This window comes from Chelonia mydas, chromosome 16, assembly GCF_015237465.2.
Source record: "Chelonia mydas isolate rCheMyd1 chromosome 16, rCheMyd1.pri.v2, whole genome shotgun sequence".
Classification (NCBI taxonomy): Eukaryota; Metazoa; Chordata; order Testudines; family Cheloniidae; genus Chelonia; species Chelonia mydas.
The window spans coordinates 23,207,221-23,227,552 of NC_057857.1; the positions used below are offsets into that span (position 1 = coordinate 23,207,221).

The window sequence follows — 20,332 nt, forward strand, 5'->3', positions numbered from 1 at the left end:
GCCAGGGAATGCTGAGCCCAAGCCCAGCTCTGGCACTAGCCTTGCTCAGGAGTTGGGAGGACAGAGATGAGCAAAATATTCGCCTCCTTTTTCCTTTGTCCATGAACTGATAGGAAAATTCTCTTCATGGTTTGGGGACTCGCTCACCCTCCCCAATGGGCTGGAGGCAGTGTTTGGAGTTTGAACTTGGATGTTGGATGTGGTGCAGCTAACCCGGGCAGCTCGAATGTCAGTGGTCTAATGTCACAGTCAAATCTGCATTTCAGAATTTGAGTGGAATTCACCGCTGGGTCGGGGGACAGATCACAGCCGGGACGCTGCTAAAATCCCACCAGGCCTAGGCACTTCGGGATGTAGCGGGACATAGGTAGTCCCTAGATCTTGTGCTGGCTCTAGGCAGCCTTCATGAATATCCGAGCAGTTGATCTTAGCCTTAGCCTTTGTGCTGCAGTGCCTGACAGCCCCTGTGTTTCATAGATTCATAGATACTAAGGTCAGAAGGGACCATTATGATCATCTAGTCTGACCTCCTGCATGACGCAGGCCACAGAATCTCACCCACCCACTCCTGCGAAAAACCTCACCTATGTCTGAGCTATTGAAGTCCTCAAATCGTGGTTTAAAGACTTCAAGGAGCAGAGAATCCTCCAGCAAGTGACCCATGACCCATGCTACAGAGGAAGGCGAAAAACCTCCAGGGCCTCTTCCAATCTCCTCTGGAGGAAAATTCCTTCCCGACCCCAGATATGGCGATCAGCTGAACCCTGAGCATGTGGGCAAGATTCACCAGCCAGATACTACAGAAAATTCTTTCCTGGGTAACTCAGATCCCACCCCATCTAACATCCCATCACAGGCCATTAGGCCTATTTACCATGAATATTTAAAGATCAATTAATTACCAAAATCATGTTATCCCATCATACCATCTCCTCCATAAACTTATCAAGTTTAATCTTAAAGCCAGATAGATCTTTTGCCCCCACTGCTTCCCTTGGAAGGCTATTCCAAAACTTCACTCCTCTGATGGTTAGAAACCTTCATCTAATTTCAAGTCTAAACTTCCCAATGACCAGTTTATATCCATTTGTTCTTGTGTCCACATTGGTACTGAGCTTAAATAATTCCTCTCCCTCTCCGGTATTTATCCCTCTGATATATTTATAGAGAGCAATCATATCTCCCCTCAACCTTCTTTTAGTTAGGCTAAACAAGCCAAGCTCCTTGAGTCTTCCTTTGTGGGAAGCAGATACAAAAGGGTCACGAATGCCATCCAGTCGGAGCTGGGCGTTGAATGCTTAAGAATTATTTGCCTGAGGCTTTTTCCCACTGTCCCCCCATTCCACATGATCCTGCACCGGAAGTGCTGGATAGAGCTACAGGTTACTAAGTCTGTGTTTTCTCCTCTGGAGTGGCTTACACTGGGTCACTCTGAGTGACGCTCTTTGGAGACTCGCCTGTCCCACACGGCTATTCCTGTTTTCCTTTGTGGTCTCTTGGCACTTCTCAGGATATTCCCTTCGGGCAGCTCAGTCACTGCTGTTCCTGCTGTCCACCAGGCAATTCCAGTCTCTGGACAGGCCTGAGTTTCCCATGACTCTGGAGAGAAGATGTGCACATCTGTTTCCAACCCCCTGGCAGTGCTACTCTGCTGAAGCACATCAGCAGTGAAGCCCGCTGCTTGGAATAATTTCAGCATTGTAGCTCAGCACTCTTGGAGACTTGCACCTTTTAGGTCTGGCCCGTTAGCTTCAGTGGGGTGGGGAAGTGTCAGGAAACGCAGCATTGTTTAAAGGCCATGTGAGGCCTGAGTCTTGGGAAATGCAGGTCACTTGGGGATTAAGAGGTGGAAGTTCCAGTGAGCTCTTCAAAGGTCAGTAAGCAACCCTACCAATTTCTGAGCCTCGCTTCTTTATTATTTTAAAGGGATGGATCTCACTCTGGCTGCTGCGTGATTTTGCTGTTGATTACAGCACGAGTCAAGTGGCTTGTTACATACATAACTCATGAAAAATGTCAAGTTTTATGTAGCACGAAGTGTGGTTAGTGGCTTGGGGAAACCTAACAAGGATTTGGGGAAAACACTCTCTGACTGCGTGGACTGTTTGCAGGAAGAGCAGCTGTAATGGACCCAGATCCCTTATTCAGAGGAGCGGCTCTTGTGCCGCATTCCCACAGCAGTTTCAAAACTGACAGGGAAAGGAATTCCAATCCTCAGCCCCACAAAACACACACGTGCACACACGCACGCACACACACGCATGTGCACCTACGCACACACCCCTGCTCCCCTCGGGGAAATAGTCTGTCACGCACCCTTTTGTAACTAGGCCATAATTGCGATAAGAAAAGTAATGAAGGTTGAGGGCATGGAAACTTTTACACCCCATTAACTCCTCTCCCCTCAAACTTATGGCCAGATTCTCTGCTGCACAGTGGGCCCAGCTCCATTGACTTCCTTGGAGCTGCACCCACCCCAGCTGAGAACCTGCTTGTGGCTGGGGAGACCCTCCAGGCCACGAGAACACAACGTGAAGAGGCTGGTCTCTGTCCTTGGCTGGGATTTACTCATTCACTGTTGTGAAAATTACCTGGGTGCCAACCCAGAGCTGTGTGTGAATTGAGATGATGTTGAGGAATGCAGAAAGATTCCGACTCCCTCCTGCCCCTGCGCTGGTCCGTGAGGTTTCTCTAGCAGCCTTCGCTCTAGTATCTCTTGCCGCTGAACAGTATTCTCTATAAACAGCCGTCTGCAGGGCAGCCTTGTGCCGCGGGAATGAATGCAATGTGCAGCAGCAGCCTCCACACCCTCTTCTGCTCCTGGGACCCTGGCATCTCCTGAGACTAGCAAATCCTTTCAAAGGTGCAGTGCCCTTTGCTGCGCATGGCTGGCTGCTTAGCTGGCTTTGAGAGTTACCCAGCAGTCTGAAAATGGGCCTTTATCAATCATACCTACTCCCTACAGTGCTGGAGCCGGAAATGCCACTGGCCTGCAATGGGGTTACCACTGAAAAATGAGCCCCTGCATGAATGGGTAGGGGCAAGTGCAGCTCCATTGATTTCAATGCGCCAGGTCTGACTTTTCTCCAGTGCACAAGCGCTCAGCCCCCAGCAACTCCCATTGTTCTCAGTTTGGAGGTGGAGGCGTTCTCCAGGGTCCCCAGTGGGATCTGCTGGGTGCTGAGCTCTTTTGAAAATATGGCCAATAGTTTTTGTTCCTGCCGGCCCTGCAGGCCTAGCCATGGAAAAGGCACTTGGATTCTGTCTGCCTCGGGTGTGCCAGCTCCCTTCTGCCTCCTGAACCCGTACGGCTGGGCCCATGGTGTGCAGCAGAGGGGTTAGGTCAGTCGAGGCTCCACCACTCGGGCTGAGCCGGCAGCTGGGAACACCTGTCAGAAGCTGAGGGGCCGCTGATGGGGGATGAACATGGGGCACTGACATGCCATGTTTTCTGGATCACTGGCTTGAGCAGAACCAGACTTTAAACATGGTCCTGTTGCACTGAATGCTTTCAAGCTAAACCGCCCACTCTACATCCTCTGCCAGTGTCACAGCTAGCCGGCGAGGGCAGCCGTTTGTTCCACCTCCTACAGATCATGTGAGGAGCTTTTCCAGGCCAGTAATTGGAAGAAGCTTGAATGTGGCTGATTAGGCCGCAAACCCCAAGCCCTGTGTGATTCGTGTGCGCGCACACATTGCTCTCAATTACTGGCAGCCAGCTCAGGTTTTCAGCCAGGGAGGCAAGGCTGGGACCGAGGAAGGGCAGAGGGATCTGACAGGGTCTGTTGGCCCCGCATGCTCCTCAGAGAGGTGCCACATTGGAAACCTTTGGAGTCTGCATTCCCATGTAAGTGGCAAGGGGGTGAGGAATGTGGAGGACACACAGCTTAGTGCTAATAATTAACAGGTGACAAATACTGAACGTCCATTTCCTAAAGCAAATTACAGACAGGGACCTGGGAGTAATGAGAGTCTGACTGGATCTCTCCAAGGGCAGTAATATCCCCTAATGTCTCTAAAGCACCTGCTAACCCCCAAACCTCCCACGTGCTTTACAAATCATATAGAATGGCAGACTGCAAACTGGAATCACTTTGCCCACCACTGAAATGCAGCCACTTCTGGGGTGAAGCATAGCAGCTGTTCAGCAGCGCACAGTACGACACTATAGTTTAGGAGAGGAAGTGATGAGGAATATTGTTTCCAATTGAAATAGCAGGGGGAAATCAGAGAGACAGTGTGTTACTCAAATTGGAAATCTGGCCAAAAAGTACTCTGAGATCTTCACTGAACAGAATCAGTCAGGACCTTGGCTGGAAGCAGTATGATCTTCGACTTCCTGCCTTAAACGGTAGCATGAAGCTGTTTGCTCTCAAACAGGAGCTGATTTCCAACCCAGTGGTGGTTGCATTTTAGTGGCAAATAAACCGTTTCCTGTGTATAGTTTATATTGGTTTAAGTTTGTCAAGGGCTTTGGAATCATTCGATATGAAAGGTGCGATAGAAGTGGAAAATCAGTATCCTTATATATGGGAATTCAGACTCTTTCTGCACATGCTGCCCAGTTAGCTAAATCCTAGAGTAGGCTAGCAAAAGCTTCACAGAAGTAGGTCAAATAAATGCTAACCATAAACTGCACACATAGCCACAAGGGGTGGTGCTGTGTGGTTTTAACGCCTGTGACCCGTGGAACTGGGACACGGGGGCAGGTGGATTTCCCTCTCCGGGTCAGAGATGATGTGCCATGTTGTCAGCCAGGCTCGGCAGACAGAGGGCCACATCTTGTGAGATCCAGGGCATCAAAGGAGATTAAAGGTCCTTGCTTTAGATCACGGTGTGTGGGAATCGTCTCTACCATAGCCGCACACATGCCTGGGATTACGCTGCAAGACATGACTGGCATACGAACGAGAGGGGAACATGGCCGCAGCCTTGCCCCATCCCCCAGCTAGCGAAGCAGAGTGGCCGAAGCGAGGCCTTCAGAGCCCTACATGCAGCCAAGGGCCACCCACCGGCTGTGGTTGTAGGGTAAGGACAAGGTTCCAAAGGCAGGAGTTCACCGCTGTGCAGCGCAGCTCAGCCATGGCTGAGAGAGACAGGCAGGCTCTGGGGAGAGGGCATTGGCCTCTGATTCGGAAGGGGATGTACATTTATATGCCAATAGGTACAGCACTTGAACTGCTGGGAAGCCCTTGGGGTGCCAGTCTGAGCCCCCCATTCCTGCTGGCCTGGTGCACAAGGGGATCCTTCCTGGGAGATGACAAGACCTTCGTGCCCTAGAGCAGTGCTTCTCAAGTGTCCTGGCCCGATGAGCCTCTCGGTGGCTTTTCTGAGCAGTGTAAATGAGCTGCTTCCGCTGCGTGTGGGTTCCTTCCTGGGGCTTGGGTTAGGGGTGCTGGGCAGCGGCTCGAGTGCTTTTGCAGGGAATGCTGTGTAAACACATTAATTGCTGCTGCTATTAGTCCCTCGTAAATTAAACCAAGCAGCTGCCAATGGCGGCCGTGAGCGGAGGGAGACCCGTGACCTGTGCTGGGCAGGAGGGCAGATTAGACGATCCGCTGGGGACCCTTCTGGCCTTACGCGCCTTCCTCTCCTCTTCTAGCTTTCTGAGCTCGCCCAGCAGTTGTCCCGGCACTGCTTGGGGCATTCGAAACACCCCCAGCAGAGGAGATGGGGGAGGGGAAGTAACGATTGACTCCTTGCTCAGAGCCTCTCAGCGGCTTATTTGCCAGTCTCCTAGGCTGGAGCCTCCAGGCAGGGACTCGGTCTTTGTGTCTTGCACAGAGCTCAGCAGCAATAGTGAATAATGCCAGCTCGCTCCTTAGCTCTGAGCAGCTGCCTAGGAACGAGTCCTCTCCGCCCTGCCCAAGGCGGCTGTCGCTGACTGACCGGGCGTCGGCCACCTCCCTAGGCCCTGCTTGTGAACATTCAGGGCTAAGGCTGGGGTTCTGTTGGAGCCTAAGGGACTGCTGTGCCCAGACTGGGAGTTAGGCCACTTTGAAAATCCCTGTTCCTCACGCCCAGCCAGCCACCCTGGTATCAGTCAGAGGAGGAAGGCCCAGGACGGTGTCAGCAGGGGAAGGAGAGGTGCAAGCTCCTTTGTGCTCCCCTGCCCCCCAACCTATCGGTGTTTAACAAATACAAGGAAAGGGGCTGAGCTGAGCCGACGAGAGTAACGAACAGGCTCCCTGACCCCCGGGAACACGCTGCAACAGAGTGAGCATTCCCATGAAACCCGCCTCCCAGAGAAGCCACCTGGGGAAGGAGGCTCTCTACCCCAGGGCTAACCTGGGCCCTGGAATGGACCCATGGGGTGGCCAGTCCGTTAGCTCAGGCTGTAGAGATCTTACCTGGGCTCTAGATGAGCCAGGATCCGTCCCCGGCGGTGGCCGAGAGGGTGGTTATGGCAACTATTCCAGCAGGGGCTTTGGCCCTTTGTTTGTGCTTGTGGTTGGGGTCTTTAGGACTCCACGTTGGTGCACCAGTGAGCAGAGACTTTCCTGGGGGAGTCCCAGCTGGGGTCACAAGGGATATGCAGGGCACCTGGCTGGCGAGTGGCTCTTTGGTGGAAGGTGAACCCCAAAGAGCTTGGGATGCCGGCAGGAATTCCTTCCTGACCCCTCCCCCAGTGCCCCACATGCACCCCAGAGCCTAAGATGTGACTCAGGACAGGCCAAGTCCCACCTGTCCTTACACGCCTGCTTCTTGCCCTTCCCCAGGTGTTTGGTGACATGGACCAAGTGCGGATGACGTCCGAGGGCTCTGACTGCCGCTGCAAGTGCATCCTGCGGCCTCTCAGCAAGGATGCCTGCAGCCGCATCAAGGATGGCAGCATGCGGGTGGAGGATTTCTACACGGTGGAGACGGTGAGCTCGGGGGCAGACTGCAAGTGCTCCTGCACGGCCCCACCCTCCTCGCTCAACCCCTGCGAGAACGAGTGGAAGATGGAGAAGCTGAAGAAGCAGGCACCGGAGCTCTTCAAGGTACCTGGGCTTAGGCAGGTCTTGCACATCAGCCTCTGCCTGGAGCCGCTGCCAGCTGACAGGCTGGCCTCCGCCCCCGCCACCTCCCTGGCAGCAGGAGGAGCACGGGTCGCTCCCACGCTCTGACCTGGGTCCCTGAACGCTACGGTCGGCCCTGGGTGCATGGAACCCCCAGCGACACATGAGCTGCAGCCCCCTCCCTTGCACCAGGCGTGTTTCACCCTCAGTACCCCAGCACCAGAGTCTGGTTCCAGGGCTCCTGCTCTTGAGGCTCATGCAGTGCCCTGGTGGGAAACGGACATTTCTTAAGAAGGCCGAATCCTGGGGGCTGGAAAGAAAAGAGACCGACTCCCGGTCCCAGCCAGACCCATCATGGGCTGATCGCATCCGCAGCACGGCACAAAGGGCCCTTCACAGCCCAGCCCCACTGGGGCAAATGTCAGACAGGAAGGGCTGGGCATTGTGGCATCCGTGAGATCTGGGGTGAGGGAGGGAGCGCCGGCAGCTGGCAGTGACTCCACGGCACAGGAATCCCTGCTCCCCAGAGACAAGTCAGCAGGTTCTCCCAGCAGCGCTGACTCCCTGACAAGAGCAGATCTGTGCTGGGGCCTGCAGGCTTCCCCGGGAGGCCGCGGCTCTCGTGACCCTTGTGCGTGAGAGACGGAGCAGGGTCGAGAGCTTCTGGTGGCTAAATGTCACCAGCTAACAATAGGCAGTGTGTGCCCTGCTCACTCCCTCCACGCAGCTGTGCAGGCTGCCGGCTCGGCACGCCGGGCTCCACGTCGAAGGGGTCGGCCCTCAGAGCTGGGGCAGGGGCGGCCAGGGAGGAGCATGGGCTGCCCTGCACCCCATGGGCAAGGTCTGACAGACCAAGGCCAAAGTGGGTCCAGGCCATAGGCATCTGTTGCCAGCAGTGACAAGAGCATCACTCAATGAGGGTATGAGTCACCCTGGGCAGTTTCCAGGCCTGGGCTCACCCCCACCCAAGGATACATTTCACCTTCAATGCTTCCAGCTCCTATGCAGCTGCACTGCAGGGCACACGACTGATCTCAGCTCCCAGCAGGCCGAGGTACTATAGACTCTTCGGAGTTAGAGACAGCAAAGACCTCTTAGGAGCAGTGCCTGTGGTGTCCCCTCCCTCTATCGTTCCTCAGCCCACGTTTCCCCTTCCTTAAGTCCTTAAGCCTCGGTTCTGTAACAGTCTGGGGCCCTTTCCCTGGAAGTGTGTGTATGTGGGCAGGGTGGGGGCAGAGGGAGAGACAGAAAAGTGGCATGAAATTAAAATCAGGGTTGGGATTATTGGTAGTGAGAAATCCCAGAGGATATTGTAGCTGGGCATCATTCTCTCTGCATGGGTTCCTGCACCAGGTTCACATTCTACACTGCATCTCAGCCCCACAAAGCTGCTGCCTATCTATTTTGCATCTGTGGCATCGTGTGCTGGGACCGTAGCAGTCCCATGGTGCTCCCAACACTGAGTCCTGTTGCATTATGTCGTTCGGGTTGCTCTGCCCACTCGTGTGGTTTTGGTCTGCAGGAAGCCACACTGAATTTTCCTTCATTCTGGGGTCCCTGTTTACTGCAGCCCCCATTGTCACCTGCTGCTCTTGGAATTCAGCTTCAAGGTTTTTCCTTCACAGCTGCAGTCCATGGTTGACCTGCTGGAGGGAACGCTGTACAGCATGGATTTGATGAAGGTCCATTCATACATCAACAAGGTGGTCTCCCAGATGAATACTCTGGAGGAGGTAAGAGTGGCCCCCTTGCACTGCAGTTTCTGAGCCATCCCAGAGCAATGCAGCTAGATGAGCAAACACAAAAGCCAGCACCTGCTTCTGCTGCCCCGCCGCCACTCTACCATGGAATACAGAGACCGCAAGCTAGCAGGAAATGAGCTCTGATAACTGCCTTCCTCCTGTCTTCTGGCAGGGGATGGAAACATCCACTGAGGCCATGAGAACCACTCCTCGGGCCAGTTCCTTACCTCCCCCCCCACTACCATGGCCCATGGGGGGCACTGCAAAAACACAGGGGGAAATGTGGGTCTTGCCCCAGAGCTCACCGTGAAACTGACACAAACACAGCCAAGGGCGGGGGAAGGGATAGGCACTAGGGTAAGGATCCAGGTGGAGGTTGTGCTCTGCCTGGTCAATTGCACAGGCTGGGGGCTATTATGGGTGTCGGGTGGGAGTGACTATGAGCAGGGAGTAGGAGAAAGGAATCTCCTACCTAGAGATCCTTCAGCTGCCTGCAGAAGTGATGCTTCCCAAGTCACCACCACGCATCGCTGAGAGGGTTAGCTGCGCTGGATCCCTCTCCCAGGTGAGAGGCTGTTTGCGTTGGGCTCTGGGCGCTGGGACTTGAGCAGGACAGTACTTCCCTGTCCAGCCCATTCCCAGCCCCCTTCCAGAGCTGGGAATATAACCCAGAAGTTGTAGCTCCCAGCCCCACCTGCCCCAGCCAGTAGACAATGTTGTCATCCTCTGGAAGTGGGATAGGTTTCCTCCTTCCTTCATGCCCTTGCTTTGTAGAGAAACATGAAGCCTTTTGTCTGAACCAAAGGACGATGGACGCCCCATCAGGTCTCAGCTACTCATGCCCTGTTTCCTTCCTGCCTCTTGCTCAGACCATCAAGACCAACCTGAGCAGGGAGAATGACTTCATGAAGGAGAGCGTCGTTCACCTGACCAACCAGATGAAGCGCTATGAGAACTACTCTGACATCATGATCAGCATCAAGAAAGAGATCTCCAACCTGGGCTACCAGCTGCTACAGAAGGACGCTGCCGCTGTCCCTGAGAGCAAGGCCCAGGTACCTTCCTGCCCCCCTCACCACACGCACACTCGCAGAGCTGAGGGGGCTGCAGGCTGGGCGGAGTGCGGGCCGAGAGGAGGTGCTGCGTTGCCGTGCAGTGACAGCCTGGCTGCCCACAGCGGGAACCTGTGCTAAATGATTAACTCCCTTTGGCCCATTGATAGAGTCAGTCAGGGCCCGCCAAGCCTGGATATGGGCCAAGCCCAGCGTGCAGTGGGCCTGTTACATACTCCGGTCTCCTTTCCATCCTGTCTTAGCTGCCCTGGCGCTGCCATCTTGCAGGTGGCCTCTGTTCTGTTCAGAGTTCATCCCGTGCCCATCACCATGGTTTCTGAGCCCCTGGCTTGGTGCACAGAGTGTCCAGAGCGGGGCTCCTGCTGGCTGCGCTGCCTGGAGCCCCTCTCTTTGCAGCAGGAACTTTGTGATCCCAAGCCGTCGGCCCCGCTCGGTGCAAGAGGCTGGCCAGACACAGCATCACTGCTGCCCACAGAGGTGCCTCTGAACCTGGCTCTGTCTCCTAGGACACGGCCGGGGGCAAAGGCAAGGAGGCGAGCAAGTACCCCAGTGCCCGCAAGAGCCTGGGGGACAAGGCAGCTGTGAGAGTCCCCAAGGCAAAGCTACCAAAAACGGAGAAGCCCAAGAAGGAGAGCCTGAGGGTCAGACCGGGCGCATCGCAGCCCACCACCAAACCCAGGCCTTCCGGCCACCAGCAAACAGTGATCCGGGGCATCACCTACTACAAGGCTGCCAAGCAGGAGGAGGCCGAGGGCCTGGTCAGCAACCGAGGTAAGTGCCCAGGCCCCTTGGAGTGGGCACAAGCACCACGACAGGCCCAGCATGGCATGTGGTTGAGAGGACAGGATTGTCCGCTGGCCGGGGAAGCCAGAGGGTGTGCCTGGGACACCCGGCCAGCCCATCCTTGGGGAGCCTCAGACCCTTCCCCACCATTCCGCCAGGTTACCCCCCCTTCAGAGCCACCTGCATGGTCCCCCACTCCTGTGAGCACCCGGCCCCGTCTGCCCCCCACCCACACATCCCTGCTGGGCCTGGGCTGCACACTGCTCCCAGCTCTCTCCGGTGGGGCAGGGAAGTGCAGGGGGCCAGGCGCTCAGTGTTTATCTCTTGGGACTTGGCTTCAAGGCCTGGTCTTAGGGCACAGGAGAACGTGAGTTCCAGCATTTGGGCACATCACAAAACCACCTCAGCGACCGAGACTGGCACAGGCTCTTCTCAAGGGGGGCCCAGGGATGGGATAACAGGGGCTGCGGGTCTGTACTGAGGGGCACCAGCGGAGCTCAGTGTGTGCGTGTGTGAGGAGCCCAGGGTTGGGGTAACAGGGGCAGCAGAACAAGACCAAAATGCATCAGAAAAGCTGTGGGAGCGACCCTACATTTAGTGGCATAAATGGTTGAAAAGCGAATCCCGCATTCAGCTGCTGGGAAGTTTCCTGCCTCCAGGCTCTGGGTAAATCCGTTCCCTGGGCACTGATCCTGTCGCCGACCGCGCTACATTCCCTGCTCCTCTCTCAAACACCGTGTTTGCACACTCAGTGGTGCGAGTGAGGGATTTCAGAGGGAAGCTGCCCCCATTTTTACACAGCTCCCGGGGCGGGCCCAGCTCTTATCTGAGCCCCACAGTGTTTTCCTGGAGCTGGGGCAGCTGGTTTAGTTTAACGAAGAAGGTAGAAAAGAGGGAGCATTTGGTTAAATGCTGCAGAAATCCAACCTGGGGAGCCCAGGCCCTGCATCCGGGTTCCCCTGCCCTCCTGCCTTGCCTCAGCACCCCTGCCCCCCAGTGTGCTGTGGAAGCAAGGCAGCGGGGGCCGCAGGCGGGAACAGCCACCCTGCAGATGTAGGGGAGAGGCGGGACTCCCTCCGCTCAGCTCCGCAGCGGGGTGGGACATGGGCTCCCTCGGAGGGGGCGGGATGGGGTGGGCAAGGGAGGGAGTCAGATGCTCAGCACAGGAAGAAGAGTAGGGACTGGGGGTGGGGTGGAGGAGGGGGGAGACAGACTCCCCGCAGTCCTGGCCTGTTCCTCAGCACAGCTCCCGGCCCACCCTCCTGGCACTCCTTTCCAGACAGCGCCAAGCCAAGGGAAGGGAACGGCAGGAAGGGAACGGCAGTAAGCGCTCTGCTTCTTTCCTCAGAAAGCCCCGGGAAGGGGAGCCCTTGGATGGACCGGCCGGAGGAGAGAAACCCCGAGTCCTACGCTGCTGCGGAGGCCCAGGGGAGAGTTGGCGAGCAGGTGGAGACCACCTCTGCCCACTCCACCCGGGCCCCCAGCACCACCCGGGCCCCCAGCACCACTACCCGGAGCCCACCGGTCACCGTCCTCTCCATGGGGGACAATGCTGAAGGCACCGAGGGGCTGGAAGCGCCTAACCAAGGTGGGTTGGGGGCACCTCACAAGTCCCTCAGGTGGGTATGTAGGGCCAGGCCCAAACTGCAGCTGGGGGACTTGCTCTGTGGACATGCCACAAGTGACAAGTAGCTGAGTGGGCCCTGGTGACGCTGCTGGAGCTGTGGTCCCTCTGAAGTGGGGCTGAGGGGCCCTGGGAAGGCAGGGGGTGGGCAGGGAAGCCACCCGTGCTGTACCTGTCCTGTGGCTAGAGGGGCTCGGTCCCTGGGGCAGCCGGACGGCACGAAATCCAGGCACAAGGTGAGGAGAAGGCAGCATCTCTGGACTTGCGGGGGCTGGGGGGGGCTCCTAGAAGCAGACGTTTTGAAACTCTGTCTGGGCCTTTGAAACAAGCCGGCAGGCAGGATAAAGGTGGGGGAGCCCCTCCCAGGGTGGGGAAAGGCCTTCTTGCGGGGTGGGCCTGACTGGCTGCTCTGGGCGCGGGCTGGGGGAGCAGGGCACGGCCTGCTCCCGCGGAGACTGGCAGTTAGCGCCTCTTGTTGGCTCGGCAGTGAAAGAAGTGCAGTGCGAGGGCACCATCAGGTCTGTGGAGCCCCCCGTGGAACACCACAGCTACGGGCGTAACGAGGGGGCGTGGATGAAGGACCCCGTGGCCAGAGACGACAGGATCTACGTCACCAATTACTACTATGGCAATAACCTGGTGGAGTTCAGGAGCCTCGACAACTTTAAGCAAGGTGAGGTGCTCTGGGGGGCGCCGGCCGGGGGCTCCCCCACACTCCGCCCCAGAGTCACAGGGAACGACGTGCCCAGGTAGCCTGGCCGCCCCAGTTATTCAGCAAGTTGGGGGTTGGTTTGTTTTGCGGGGGTGGGGGATATCCTCTGGAGGTAGGCTGTGATTACGGGATTCCCTCTTGGTTCTTAGAGCCCGGCGGTCACTCCCGTTTTATTCTGGTAGCGTCCAGAGGCCCCAGCTGAGTTCAGGGCCCCGCTGCGTTAGGTGCTGCACAAACCAGAGTGAGAGGCTGACCCCGCCCCAAAGAGCTCACAGCCTCACGGACAAGGGAGTGAGGGTGGGCAGAGCTACAGAGGGGGGAAGGGACTTGCACGAGGTCATCCAGCAGGCCAGGGACAGGGCTGGGGCTAGAGCTCCTGGCTCCCAGACCCAGGCCCCAGCCACTCGACACAGCTGCTCGACAGGTCACATGGTGCTGTTTCTGTCTCCTGATTGGATGAGTATAACTACTAATGGCATGAGACTGGTGGCTGGTGACTTTGCATGTGGAGTCCCCTGAAAGCCCCCATGTGAGGGCAGCTGCAGGGAGCACACACAAGGGGGCAAGGCTGGGTTGCCGTGAATTCATGGAGCACCTCTAATGGCCATCGGAGAATGGCTGACGCTCTTCCCTCACCCCCTGCTCGGGAGGGGCAGGAGTCGGCTGGGAAAGTCGGGGGTGAGCTGGGAGCCAGGCATTGCTGGGCAGAGGGGAGCTATCCTCACTTACCCTGGCTGCTCCCAAACTGCAAAGGGTCTGTGGTCGGGCTCAGCAATAAGACTCACGCAGCAGAGAGCACATCTGGAAAATTAATTGTGCCCCGTGTATCGGATTCCTCTTCCCACTGATGGCGTCTGGATTGCTGCCACTCGACAGGCCCCGCGTCCCCAGAGCTGCATTTGCATGTCAAGGCAGACGCCGAAATGTTTTTCCCATGCAGCAGATGAAACCAGCTTAGAGAAGCTGAGCAGGGTGACTAGCACAACCGCGCCCTTAGCGGCACAGGAAGGTCAGAGCTGCCTGGAGCCGTACACACGGTCGACATGTTGAAACAAGATAAAAGAGAGACTGGTGCGTTCAAAAGTTCGGGGCTTGGACAGCGCCTGTGGGACTGGAGCAGCGCCTGGGTGATCAGGCAGGTCCTGGCACCTGCACGTCGGGTTACACGAGTTCACTTGGCTGGGGAGAACGTCCCAGAAATGAGGCCTGGATGCTGCAGGCATGCAGAGAAACGGGGCTGGTTTCCCAGGGCTGGAACGTGAGAAGCAACTCCCATCCCATTGCAGGGCTGCAGTAGGAGCCGTACAAATGGGACTCAGTCTGAGCCCCACATCTGCCCCAAACTGAACGGGGAGCTTTCATCAGCCCAGGTCAACTCAGGGAGAGACTCACGGTTGCGGCTCTTCAGCTCACCTTGTGACCCCTCAGGAAAGCCCAGCCTTCCGTCCCTGTTATCCATCCCCCACCTATCCTGGGGCTTCTCTGAGCCCAGCCTCCAGGCCTGTCCATGTTCATCCAGCACAGATGTGGCCCAGGATGAGAAACACCAACAGACCCAGACTCTTTTCTGACCCTGCCCAGGGCCGGAGTCAGTAGCCAGAGGAAATCTCTCCCATTAGGACCATGGGAATCGCCATCCTGGGTCAGAGCAGGGGCCACCTGGGCCATCTGCCCAGGAGGTACCTCCTTCGCGCCAGGCAGCGAGTGATGAGTCTGCCTGTAGCAGGACTTACGCCCGTATCAATGCTGCACAGCTCACAACCCTGAACACGAGGTTCTTCCGGATTGAACAGAAGCTGGTTTATTCCCTCCCCAGGGTTAGTGCCTATTAGGCATGCTGGAACTTGTGCTGGAACTTTGCCGGCGGGTTTATGGGCTTTGGTTTATAGAATACTCTGGGTCTGGAACTGCCTCGGTGAAAGTAGTTTGCTCTTCCTAGAATCCTCTTCTAGTCACCCTCTGCTCAGCAACAATAGCTAGTCATGTCCTCAGCCCCAGCTTCCATTTCTGCCTCCCGGCTCTACCCAGGCAGGACTGGTGCTCACAGAAGCATGTAGACACGTGAGTGCAGCTTGGCACCTCAGGCCCCTCTGGTAGGAGCAGTCAGCTGGCAGTGCAGAAGATGAGTGTGCAGAAGGGGGAGGTGGGGGAGGGAACGTGGCCAGTGGGAGGTAAGGATCCATTCCTGGCTCAGGTGCCTAGTCTTTGTTCCTTAAAGAACTTTCACTTTCACCACAGGTCGTTGGAGCAACCTGTACAAGCTCCCTTACAACTGGATCGGGACCGGCCATGTGGTCTACCAGGGAGCGTTTTACTACAACCGCGCCTTCACCAAGAACATCATCAAGTACGACCTGAAGCAGCGCTTCGTGGCTGCCTGGGCCCTGCTGCCCAACGTGATGTACGAGGACACCACGCCCTGGAAGTGGAGGGGCCACTCGGACATCGACTTTGCAGTCGACGAGAGCGGGCTGTGGGTCATTTACCCTGCAGTGGACTATGACTACTCCCAGCTGGAGGTGATCGTCCTGAGCAAGCTGGACCCCAGTGACCTCTCCATGAAGAGGGAGACCACCTGGAAGACAGGCCTCAAGCGCAACTCCTATGGGAACTGCTTCATCGTCTGTGGCATCCTGTATGCCGTGGATGTGTACAGCCAGAAGGATGGGCAGATCGCCTATGCCTACGACACCCACACGGGCACTGAGGCCAACCTCAAGCTGCCCTTCCTCAACGAGTACTCCTTCACCACGCAGATTGACTACAACCCCAAGGAGAAGGTCCTCTATGCCTGGGACAACGGCCACCAGGTGACCTACAGACTGCACTTTGTGGTCTGAGCAGCGGGCCCTGTGTCTCGGCGTAGGTTGGTCCTACAACATCAAGCACTTTTAGCTGTGTGTCCAGGGGCAAGGCGCCTCCATGTGCCTTACACCACTTCTGCACTTGGGCTGCAAACAAATCCACACACTTGCACACCCACTGCCACGGACCTCTAACTGCCTTTGTGAGTCAGTCGTTGCCGGAAAACAGGCAAACTGGCCTGGTACAGCCAGGCCTTGGCCAGAATCAGTGCCTTGCAGGAGAAGACCTCTGTGCTGCCCCAGCACCCAATCCAAAGAGCTCTCTAACTAGGGTGACCAGATGTCCTGATTTTATAGGGACCGTCCCGATTTTCGGGCCTTTTTCTTATATGGGTACCTATTACCCCCAACACTCTGTCCTGATTTTTCATACTTGCTGTCTGGTCACCCTGTCTCCAACCAGCCAAATCCCATTCCCCTCCTAAGATCAGCCTTAGCCATTCTCCCTGGATCCTCCAGAACCAGGTGGTAGCTGGGGGAAGGTGCAAATGGGATCTCTCCCTAGGTTTCTAACACCAGCCATTTGCTCAGCATCTTGGGCTCAGCTTTCCACCCTTCTTGTCTAAGTCCAGTGCTAAAGTATTGTGCATGCAGATTTTACGTGGTGGGTGGAGGTAACAGGGACGTCATTTCTCTACGTTCCAGCCCTAGCTTGGAGGCAGGGGGAAGAATTTCCCGTACGCCATCCACCAGAAGCACAGCCTTTGGTGGTATTAATTCATTCAGTCCCCACAAAGCATTGGACCCATTCTCCTCCATCACCAACCGATGGCTTTAAGCCCCTTTCATTCAGTGGTCAGCGTGTTTCAGCCTCCTAGATTCATTCCTGAAAGCCATCTTGGCATTTGCTGAAATGGCTTGTCTCATGTAACCAAACCTAAATGGCCAGGAGATCTCTTTCTGTAAGTCCTGGTGCTGACACCAGGGACTAGGAACTTTGCTGGGAACTGGGTGCCCATGAATTTCCAGGCTGGTCCACATAAGGCAAGGTCTTATTTAAAGTATCAGCCATCCGGCCGCTGATCTGTACTCTGCATTGTCTCCTGTAAATAGCGACCCCCCATGTATTCCTGTACAAAGCTGTAGCTTGTGGTGCCAAGTGCCAGGTTTTTGAGTGTTGTTGCTCCCTTCTCCACATCTGTCCACTGCCAAGCCAGTGTGGGGTGAGCAGAGCTCTCACTGCATGTAAATGTGGAAGGGACTGAGCTATTTCTGAGCGCCCAGCGGGACGGAGGGGTTTCCTCTGGCTCTGCACTGCAGCCGTCATCCCAGGGGTTGACCATCTTGGGTTGCTAGCAGGAATTAGGATCCTTTTCCTTTATTCCCCTTTCTGCTGCCAGTCACTTTGTTACGTTCACAGGGTGACCAGCACCTGCTACAGCCCACCAAGCAGAAATGCAGGCACCGGGTCTCAGAGTGACTTGGTGACACGGGCATCATGCCCCAGGCCCAGAGAACTTGCCATGGAGCCCACACAGTGCCCACTCTGCCCAGAGCCTGTCTGCTACGTTCAAAATATTTCATGTGCATAAAATTTGCAATATCAGCATTCTTTGTAGCAGGACATCCCCTGCGGTCCCACTGTTTCCCTTCCTCTTACAGGTTCTAAGTCTTGGTTACCTTCCCTCAATCCTGTCTGAGAATGGCTAGATACATGGTCTACTCCAGAGCCCACCAACAGCTGGTGGTCAGCCCCTGGTGACATGGCTGCCTGCAGTAGAGACCCCAAGGGGAATGAAAGACACAGCAGACAACTAGATGAATTCAGCTACAGGAGCAGAAGAATCTCTCAAAGCTAGAGACTAGCTCAAACCAGCTGTCCCAGCACTTCACCCAGCGAGCAGACTGGCAGCGCCCACAACCAATTTAGCTTCCTGGCAGCATTCCCTCCTCAGAACTCACTGTCACCGGCCCAGGGCAGAACACTTTGCTAACCGTGTGTAAGAGCTGGCTTTGCCAGACTGGCCTTTCGTGGGTATTGCATACAGCACTGCTCCCTGCCCCTCTGCCGGAGCCCACGCCGAGTGCCCCTGCCCAGCACCACCATGCACTCCCCAGGGACAGTGGTTGAGAGAATATTTTTAGGTCTCTGTATCTGCCTTGTAACATAGCTCAGCGAGAAGGAGGGAGCAGCACCACATGCCCAGCCAGTCCCCCATGGCCCCGGCAAGCGCTGTGTGCTTTGGGCCGTCTGTGTGATCCCCCATGGCTGGGTGTCCATGGGATAAGCTTGGTGCCGATGTGGCCTTCCCCACAACAAAGTGCAGTAAGCAGACATTGCTACTGTGTTCGACAGCAATTTGCAGGCACGAGAGGCTGGTCCACTCTGTGCCATAAGCCCAGGGGGCCAGCACAGCCCGGGCCCCAGGACCATCAGGTATTTCCCACACCCAGGCCCAGGCTCACCAGCAGGGTCCAGACAGACATTCAAATTCTGAGTCGGGTACTACATTTATTTTTCTAGCTCAGGGGAAGGTTATCAAGCCAAAGCTGTCTGAGGCAAGAAGGGCAGACATTGGCACTGACTGCCAGCTCCTAAAGCACTATTAGCCTGTGACACAGATGGCTTTGATCTTGCCTGGGGCTGGCCCATTACTAACACAGAGGTTTGCACAGCAACGCCTTTCCCGAGGGGAAGGTTCACTGCGCTTCCCAGCATGGAGCACGGGCTGTTTTCCTTTGCTCGCCATTGCAAAGAGCGGAGTGTGGTTTGTAATCTCTCTGCTCTCCCTGGCACAGCCTGAGTTCACAGCCTGTGCCTGATACTCCAGCTGAGCGGAGTGGGAGCGTCACCAGGCACTCGGACAATCTCTGAGGGTTTTGCCCGAGCCCTGCTAAACTCTCCCCCGTTATGGGCGTCCCCAGGACATCTGAGTGGCGGAGATGCTGCCAGGTCTCCTGGTCCCACTGCTGGAGTCAGTCAGCAGCAGAGCCTCGGGCAGCTCTTGTCAGTCCCAAGCTTCCCCCCGCTGTCCCTGAGCAGCTCTGTCCCCAGGAAGGCGGGAAGGTGGAGGCTGGGGAGAGCAGCTCTTGCCTCACACACCGCAGTGCTGGGGAAGGCCGTGAGGAGGAAGAGGGATGTCAGGGGTGCTGATTGCATGGGGAGGCTGCTCAGAGCTCAGGGCTGCAATCACACCTAAGCTCTCCTGTGCTGAGCACTAGAGGCAGGTGACCTCCACCATTCCGGGGTGTGCAGCACCCCTTCCAATACCCCCTTGCACCTCTCAATGGGAAGAGCTTTTTCCAGCAGCTCTTCCAGCCAGGCTGCTCCTGGAGTCCCACAGCCCCCACTGGGACCACCATCAAAATGCATTTCCTTGAATGTCATAGCTGCCCAGGCATACAAATGCCTTAGTATGCCACTTACGGGTGCTGCTGTACCGCAAATCGGCCTTACCCTAATGCCCCAAGGGCAGGGGTTTGAGAGCGCTCTGGCAAGAGGGGTTTATTTGGGTGACTTAGTCCCGGCATAAGCAGCAACCATCAACTGCTAGTTTAGAAGATGTGATGAAGCCATCTCTGCTTTCTGTAGCTCCTTAGCTTACCACTGACGTGCACTCAGGGCAGCAACCCAGAACCCTCTCACCTGGCAAATGAAGGCTCTCCATTGCTGGCAGTGCTGGGTGTGAACTTCGCTTAGATTAATGATGCCTGGAAGAGGAATAAGGCTGCAAATGGCAAGCCGTGTATGTTGTTCAGATGGCGTTTGCTGCGTTCACAGGCTCCCAGCCGTTGAGGGAGGGATCTGTGGCTAGAAGCAGGGAGTGCTTGGCTTGATTTCCAGTCATTCTTAGAAGTGAACCATAATAAAAAATAATGGGATGAAAAACCCAATTTCTGTCTGTCATTTCACCAGGAGCACTGGTCTGGGGACCCACCACACTACTGGCATGTCCTGGTCAGTGCTGGCCTGGCCTGGCCTTGCCAAAGACAAGCTCTGCAGCTGAACAACGGGAGTCAGATTCTGTTGATAAGAGCTCCCTGCAGTGGCATGGGTTCTTGGAGCACAGACTCTGATCCACTGGGGAGCCCTGTGCCCCTGGGGCCCAGCTACATTCTGCCCCTGGAGAGTTGTGCAGTCCTGTGTCTACAGACATGGCCCTCCCCGCCAGGCAGCGCCCACAGCTTAACACAGCAGCCAAAGAGACACATTCACCTGTCTTTGGGCTTCTAATTAGCTCATACGCCTTGTGCTCATTCCTAGACTGGGCCATCAGCCCTTGGGGTGAATCTCCAGATCCTGCTGCCACTAGGACACAAGGTCTTTACAGGGCGTTCCTGTATGACCCACCCAATCTTCCTGATTCATTCCCCATTTGGTGGGGAGGGGGTCACTGTGCAGCCACAGCCCAGTCACTGTGGTTACCGGGAAACTTGACCGTAATAAATCAGGGAACGCTCCAGCTGCAGGCGAGCAGCAAGCGCCTTGCCATATTGTTTTCCGACGGAGAGGGGCTCGTGCTGCCTGCTTCCGGGGGCCTGTCTGTAGTAGGTGGCCGCGAATGCAGGCTGTTCTCTCAATGGAAGAAGAGA

The 20,332-nt window shown here is 56.2% G+C and overlaps 1 protein-coding gene across 1 annotated transcript in view; it reads left to right on the forward strand.

The window, feature by feature from the left end:
- Positions 1–19,628, forward strand: part of OLFML2A (olfactomedin like 2A) — a 31,857-nt gene extending 12,229 nt beyond the window's left edge. The window contains exons 2-8 of the mRNA XM_037879880.2: positions 6,720–6,983; positions 8,627–8,734; positions 9,613–9,798; positions 10,323–10,587; positions 11,948–12,187; positions 12,711–12,896; positions 15,174–19,628. Coding sequence (XP_037735808.1) covers positions 6,720–6,983; positions 8,627–8,734; positions 9,613–9,798; positions 10,323–10,587; positions 11,948–12,187; positions 12,711–12,896; positions 15,174–15,775 — 1,851 coding nt within the window. The 3' untranslated portion in view covers positions 15,776–19,628. The remainder of the gene's footprint in view (positions 1–6,719; positions 6,984–8,626; positions 8,735–9,612; positions 9,799–10,322; positions 10,588–11,947; positions 12,188–12,710; positions 12,897–15,173) is intronic.
- Positions 19,629–20,332: the final 704 nt, after the last annotated feature.